This window comes from Lactuca serriola, chromosome 2 (genome assembly GCF_051521515.1).
Source record: "Lactuca serriola cultivar US96UC23 chromosome 2, Lser_US96UC23_V15, whole genome shotgun sequence".
Classification (NCBI taxonomy): domain Eukaryota; kingdom Viridiplantae; phylum Streptophyta; class Magnoliopsida; order Asterales; family Asteraceae; genus Lactuca; species Lactuca serriola.
In genome coordinates this window covers 201,482,941-201,490,000 of record NC_136409.1, presented here as the reverse complement: position 1 = coordinate 201,490,000, position 7,060 = coordinate 201,482,941, and the positions used below count along the sequence as shown (strand labels likewise).

Below are 7,060 nucleotides of genomic sequence, written 5' to 3'. Positions count from 1 at the left end.
CATCACCTTAACCACTTTTGAGTTGTTTCATTCTAACCCACAATCACATTTAGTTTCTTATTTTTCACACATTTTATTACCTTCTGTGATGATAAACTTTCAAATTCTGTTTTCACTAACTCAAGTTTCTCCAGAGTTGCTTCATGGAGCTTTGTAGTTCATTTTTAGTGTGTCAATCTCTCTTGCCTTTGGATCTGCAAGCAAATAAGTCTGAAATATAAAAACAAACTGAGATAATTTCCCAAATTTCTAGCTTGAATCTAGAAAAATACCGGGAAAAACAAACTAATTATCGTTGATTTCCCACAGTTGTAGCTTGAATCTTCAGAAATACATGAAAAAAAAAACAAACATATCTTTACTTTCCCAAAGTTGTACCTTGAAACTCGAAGATGTGAGGTAGGAGGGTCAACTATCGATATACACAGTAAGTTAGATAGAGGAACAAAAAAAAGCTATGGTGAGTACCTTATAGAGATGGGTTCCATCACCAAAGAAATCGAACATCGACGAAGAGTTGTGGGATTTCTATGGCGGTGCTGGTTACTGGTTAGTGGCAGGGGTGAGGGTCGTTGCAACATATTATTAAGAAAAACCCAAAATAGGACAACACAAATCAAGAAACCTGTGGGTTGGAAGGGTAAACCTGAGTTGCTTACGGAAATCGTTGCCAGATGGGTTGGGGTCGTTGTAGCATTGAGAAAAACGAGGTGGTTGATTTTGGTGGCAACAATGCTAGAGAGAGAGAGAGAGTGTGTGTGTGTGTGTGTGTGTCTAGCGGCATTAGGGTTTCTTTATTTCAAAAGACATGAAGAAGTGGGAGAGAACGAAGGGACTCAGAAGATGGAGGAATCCAATGGACAAAGGAATTTAATATTATGTGCCTTACTGCCTTCAATTTATTTATGATGTTTATATTCAGCTTAGATATAGGAAAAGTTCAGCACGTTTGTTGAAATGTTAATGCAGATTTATAAGGAATCAAGTGAGTTAGTCAACTGGAAGGTAAAGATAAGAAGGAAAGATAAAGGAATCGGGTCAAAGATCTTTTATGTATCGCATTAGCTACTTGTATACGTTGTTTGTACGATTTAACCTAATTGGGTTAATTCAAATAATTATTAATATTTTATTGGTAGGTACTTGTACTATCAGCTTAATGGTTTGGACGTCTTAAAAAATAATATTATTATATTCAATCTATTTATAGAAATAGTGAGATTTCTTTTATAAGATAGTAAAGATATATATAGAGAAAATATCAAATTAAAACACCTAAAAGGTTGAGAACGCGAGAACAAGTATACTCATTTGTGATTATATGTATTTATTTGTGGATAAATGATAAATTTTTACGCACAATCAACATGAATATGCTTTTTCTCTTCTATTGAAATTAAAAGCGTAAAAATTTATCATTTCTCCACAAATGAATACATGGAATCACAAATGAATATACTTTGTTCTCGCGTTCTAAACTTTTTTGGTGTTCTCATTTGATCCTACTCATATATATATATATATATATATATATATATATATATATATATATATATATATATATATATATATATATATATAAAAGGGGTATTGTGTTCACAAGGTTAAAAACCGTACCATTGAAAGTTTCATGTTCAGTTTGGAGAGCCAGTCATGGGCGTATTTTGACTTCATACGCTCTATAAGTGAAAGGTGTTAACATGCTTTTGAGCTCCAATGGTGGTGTGGAATCCTCAAAACATTTGATGGTTACATGTTTGGCTGTTGTTAAGATGGATATTCTTATGGTATGGAGTTACAGTTCATTAGGTGCAATTAGGGCTGTAAACGAATTGTTCATGAACCGTTTGGCCTGAAGTTCGTTTATGTTTGTTTATTTAATAAATGAACGAACATAAACACAAATTCTCGTTCGTTTGGTTAAACGAACAAATATGAACAATGGTCTCGTTCGTTCAATTATGTCCGTGAACGTTCGTTTATGTTCGTTCATATAAGTTCATTTTATGTTCAGTTACGTTTGTTTATTTGTGTTTGTTTATGTTCATTTACCATGTTCACGAACATGAACAATGTAATTTGTTAAACGAACGAACATAAACAAGAAAAGTTGTTCGTTTATCCGTTCGTGTTCGTTTATTTGTTTGGCTAATTTAAATGAACGAACATGAACAAACTCCAATTCGTGTTCCTTCGGTTCGTTTACAGCCCTAGGTGCAATCAGTGGCAAAACTCCTTTGATTATGCAGCAATTAGAGGTGATGTACAAAAAAGAAGAAAATCTTGCTTGTTATATAATATGGTACGATTTTCAGCATTTAGAAGGCAAGAAACGATTTAATCTTTAACCGGAGATGCTTTTCTACTTCATATATTGTAGTTGGTATAATTTCTTTGGTGTTCGTGTGGTGAAAATATAGAAGTTTCTCTGTCCAGTTGCCTTGGACCAAATGGTGTAACTCTCCCTTCAATTTTGTATAAACTCTCTAGCACTTTTCCTTCTCCGGATCTAGTGACTTGCTAGGCTCGGTTTTATTTTTTACTAAGTTTCTCATCGGTTAAAAAAATATTGAATTAAATGCCAAATTCTTTTTTTTATATGAATGTCAAAAATTGATTTGGCAAAATTAAATGGGGCAAATGTAAACACTCATACTTACGTCAAAAAAAAAAAAGGTAATTATATTTATAAAAAATAAAAAAAATGAAAAACAGCCAAGAGCTGGTTAGACGAACAAAAAGTATAGGAAAAGGGACATCATACAAAAATCAGATTGGAGCAGACCAATGAGAAACGAATTATGAGCTTTTGAATGGACCAAGACCAAAATCAGTCACCAAGAAAAACCAGTCATTCAGCAACCCTGATTAAGTGCTTAACAAATAACAATACTTCAATTCAACACCAACAGCCAACAGCAGCCGCTGCAGCCCTGGACCAGGCATTTCGTAAATTCGTAAAATAAACAACAATGTAAAGATTACAACCTAATGCCGTTCTATAATTTTTTTTTTAAATTACAACCTAAAAATATTAAAATATATAAGTAGAAAGATTTAAAATGTAAAACGTTATAAAAACAGAAGCTGTAAAAAAATTGAAACTTTTTTAAAACCTCTAAGTATAATTTGAATTGAATTCAGGTCGTTGGTTTTTAATTCACATTTTGTCCCACTTGCATACCATCATTTTTTGGCTCTTATATATACCTACTTGAAAAGCACCAACTACTATATACCATCAAAGAGATCAAGAATTAAAATGGTAATCTCGTTATTCTTATTTCCATCAACACCTACCTTGTTCATCAATGCAATGTCTATTTTCAACCTGCTAGCTCTCATTACTTCCGGTTACATGGAATTGATAGGCAAAAACAAGCAGTACGCCAAGTTTTGTGATAACGACGACACTGGTTCAAACAAGCCAAAAGCCAAGGAGAAGCTTAAGCTGCCTAGTAGAATCGGGATGCTTGTGTTCTATACACCATCATTCCTCGTGGGTCTTGCCTCTTTTACCTTTTTTCCCCATCAAGATTGCCGATTCCTTATGGTTATATCTGTACTCACCATTCATTTCTTCAAGAGGATCCTCGAGGTACGTACGCATGCAATGTTTTTCTTGTTTAATTATAAACTTCAGTTCAAATGTTTTCATACTACATGCTTCGTGTGCAGGTCCTATTCGTTCACAAGTTTAGCGGATCTATGATGCTTGACGCTGCCATAACCATCGGTTTAAGCTACACTTTGTCAATTGCTACAATGATTTATGCCCAATATTTATCTCAAGAATCCCCTGCTCAACCTGGTTTCGATCTCAAATACGTTGGACTTGGCATGTTCTTGATTGGAATAACCGGAAACTTTTACCATCATTACATTCTCTCAAGCGTAAGAAAGAAAGACGATAGAGAGTATAAGATCCCAAAAGGAGGATTGTTCGATTTGGTTATATGCCCACACTATATGTTCGAAATTGTGGAGTTTGTAGGAGTCTCATGCATTTGTCAGACGGGGTTTACGTTTTGTTTGACTCTAGGCACTGCGTTCCTGTTGATGGGGCGAAGCTATGCGACCAGAAAATGGTACGTTTCAAAGTTTGGTGGAAGGTTTGGGAAGGATGTCAAGGCTCTAATCCCGTACTTATTTTAGATCCTTGTCGTTTGGTTGATAAGGTTAACAAATAAATATATAAATAAATAAGAAAAGAAGAAGGGATGCTATAATAAAGTACTAACCCTTATTTAATTTCTATGTTTTTTTGTGAAAACATATAGCGATTACAACCGTAGATCCTATGATATAGGATCTTATCTACATATCCAACATTCAATATTAGTCAATCTTTTCTTATCTAGTTTACATTCTATCTCAATCTTAACCGTTTTTTTTAGATTGTATCGTAGCCTAGATCTAACATACTCCGAGTTGTAGGCTTTGTAAGTCCATCTGCAACTTGATCATTCAAAGATGTTAGATAAAGGATCTTATCTATACAACATGCATATCTAATATTCAAATATTAGGCTATCTTTTCTTATCTAGTTTACAATATTCTCCCTCAATCTTAACCGTTACTAGATTCAAATTGTATCGTAGCTTATCTAACATACTCCGAGTTGTAGGCTTTGTAAGTCCATTTGCAACTTCATCATCGAAGATATGAATCTAACATCCATTGCTCTCATTGCTACCTTCTCTCTAACAAAATGAAAATAGACTTCTATATGTTTTGTTCGAGCATGAAAACTGGAATTGTTTTCAAGTAAGTTGCTCCTAGATTATCAAGTAACTTGTTTGAGCAGCGGGAAATTCAAGAATAATATACGAAAACGAGAACAAGGGTAACTTGCTCGACAAGAAAATACGAAAATGATAGTTTTGATAAACAATCTAGACCTATAGATTGAGTATCGATGAAAACAAATCAAGACCTATTGATTTGAATTCGAATCAACCTAGAATATGTGTCCTAGAATTGATAAAGGAAACTAATAGATAAAAGAAACATGTTAATAAAAAAAGGAAACTATTAAATAAAGGCTAAAAATAAGTCAAAAACATATCTAGAATCTTCCAGCTCTAACCGGCATCAATAGCCATGCAAGCTCTTCCCAAAAGGCCCTTGGAATTCCAAGATTCACATCTAGTCACATTCCAAAATGTTTCTTATTCGCATCCAAAGACTTCGGACTGCGATGGATTGTGATCGATTGCATCCAATCGCAACGACCCTTTTCGCAACTGATTCCACTTTCGCATCCAATACTGTTTTCGCATCCATTAGCCTTTTCGCATCCATCAGCCAAATCTCCTTTTTGCATTCGCGTCATTCTCTCCCCCTTTGGAAGGAATTGTCCTCAATTCCAAGCGATCTTCAACAACCCCAATCGCACTTTCAGATAAATCAACAATCTTTTTCTCCAATTCCAGATAATTTTTAGCACCAAATTCAACATCAAACAAAGAATTAACAGATTTACTTGGTTAGGATCATTTTTCAAAACCACAGTTGGACTTAACAAATTTTCAACATCTTTTGGCCTCGAACAAACATCAGATGGAGCATTCATCGTAAGTTATGGTTGAGAATCAACTTTCACAGGCTTTGTTTCGTTCTTTGTTTCTTCATAGTAGTCATTGGTCTTCGTTGAAACTCCGATCATATCCGCAACTACATCCGCAACTAAACCTTCTGCTTTCACAATCTCCTTCACCTCCTTAGCCGTCGTATCTTCTTGTTCAAAAACTTTTTCCACTTCCCCATTGCTAACCAACATGGCGAGGTTTAGCTTCTTTGATTTTTTGTTATGCATTGATCTCACTTCAGCGAAAGACATAGGTGATAACACAATTTTCTTACCGTTATATGTTTCAACTCATATTGATTGCTTCGTTTTCTATGTATCACATTGTTATCAAATTTCCCCGGATATCCCAAAAGAATATGACAAGCGTCCATTGGAATCACATCACACAAGACTTCGTCTTCATACGATCCCATCACTATACCAACCCGAACCTATTTTGTTACTTTCACCTTATCCCCATCATCTAGCCAATGAAGTACATATGGCTTAGGATGATCAACAGTAGCTAAACCCAACTTCGCAACCATCTCAATAGAAGCAACATTCGTACAACTCCCACCATCAATAATTAAGCTACACAACTTGTCCTTCACGCAACACTCCGTATGAAATAGTTGGTGATTGCTATCAACTTGCACCACCTGTGTTTGCAATGATCTACGAGCCAAAATCATATCATATTTTGGTGCTACGTACTTTTCCTCTTCTTCTTCTCCTTCACATGCTTCTTCAGTTAAAAAGTATTATTGACTCTTTCTTCTTCCACAAGTAACTTGTATCGAACTTCAACAGCATCTCTCAACGTTACCACCCTTCTATTTGCAAAAACATTCTGATAATGTCTGAAACCTTAACATTTGAAACATCAGACTTTTGACAAGCTAACCTCCTTCGTCTCTTTGGATGGAATAGTGGTTTTAGGAACCGACGATGAACATTTTAGCACCCACAACCAAAGACCCATTCGCATCCACAGAAGTAGAGGCGTCAATCTTGGTGTTTGCATCCTCTAAGCTAGAATTCGCTTCATAACCCCGTTTCGTCTGGGTTTCAAACTTCAAACAAAGGCTACAAAGTGTATAAAAATATGAAAAAGGATAAAGTTCCACCATACCATAGATATTATAATTCATCCCCGAAAGAAAATGAGCCATCTTTTGTTCTTCTACCTCCTCAATGTCTCCCACCAGCGTTCACTTCTCAAACTCGTTCATATATCCCCCACACTCAACTTCCCTTGCTTCAGATTCACCATCTTCCTACAAGTAGTCATCCTATGGTGAACAGGTACATAACACTTTCGAAGTTTTTTCTTCAAAGAAACCCAAGAAGTAATCTTTTCTATCTTTTTCACGAACCCTCTTAGTCTTCAAACCTTTATACCAAAGTGAGGCTCCTCCACTCAACTTCAAGATTGCATACTTACAGCACTTCTCATCGTCTAATTCTTTGTACTCAAAAATCTG

The 7,060-nt window shown here is 35.2% G+C and overlaps 1 protein-coding gene and 1 long non-coding RNA gene across 10 annotated transcripts in view; one reads left to right on the top strand and one right to left on the bottom strand.

Annotated features, from left to right (window-relative positions):
* The window catches only part of LOC145088140 (uncharacterized), a 2,626-nt gene extending 1,678 nt beyond the window's left edge, over positions 1-948 (bottom strand). For 2 of the 9 annotated variants that reach the window (XR_013700990.1, XR_013700992.1), the window contains exons 1-3: positions 469-948; positions 273-322; positions 1-194 (exon numbers count right to left, since the gene is read on the bottom strand). The exon at positions 1-194 is cut by the window's left edge. This is a non-coding gene — a long non-coding RNA (uncharacterized LOC145088140). The remainder of the gene's footprint in view (positions 195-272; positions 323-468) is intronic. The other 7 variants (XR_013700987.1, XR_013700993.1, XR_013700988.1 and 4 more) reach the window with 7 other exon arrangements.
* Positions 949-3,250: 2,302 nt separating this feature from the next.
* Positions 3,251-4,428, top strand: LOC145090724 (uncharacterized). Its single transcript, XM_079028825.1, has 2 exons — positions 3,251-3,598; positions 3,679-4,428. The coding sequence occupies exons 1-2, from the start codon at positions 3,263-3,265 to the stop codon at positions 4,153-4,155; spliced, it is 813 nt and encodes a 270-aa protein (XP_078884951.1). The 5' UTR covers positions 3,251-3,262; the 3' UTR covers positions 4,156-4,428.
* The last annotated feature ends 2,632 nt before the right edge of the window (positions 4,429-7,060 follow it).

Coding starts and splice junctions, on each gene's coding strand:
- LOC145090724 (XM_079028825.1), top strand. CDS start 3,263: ATGGTAATCTCGTTATTCTTATTTCCATCAACACCTACCTTGTTCATC. Junction 3,599..3,678: donor TCTTCAAGAGGATCCTCGAG/GTACGTACGCAT, acceptor CTTCGTGTGCAG/GTCCTATTCGTTCACAAGTT.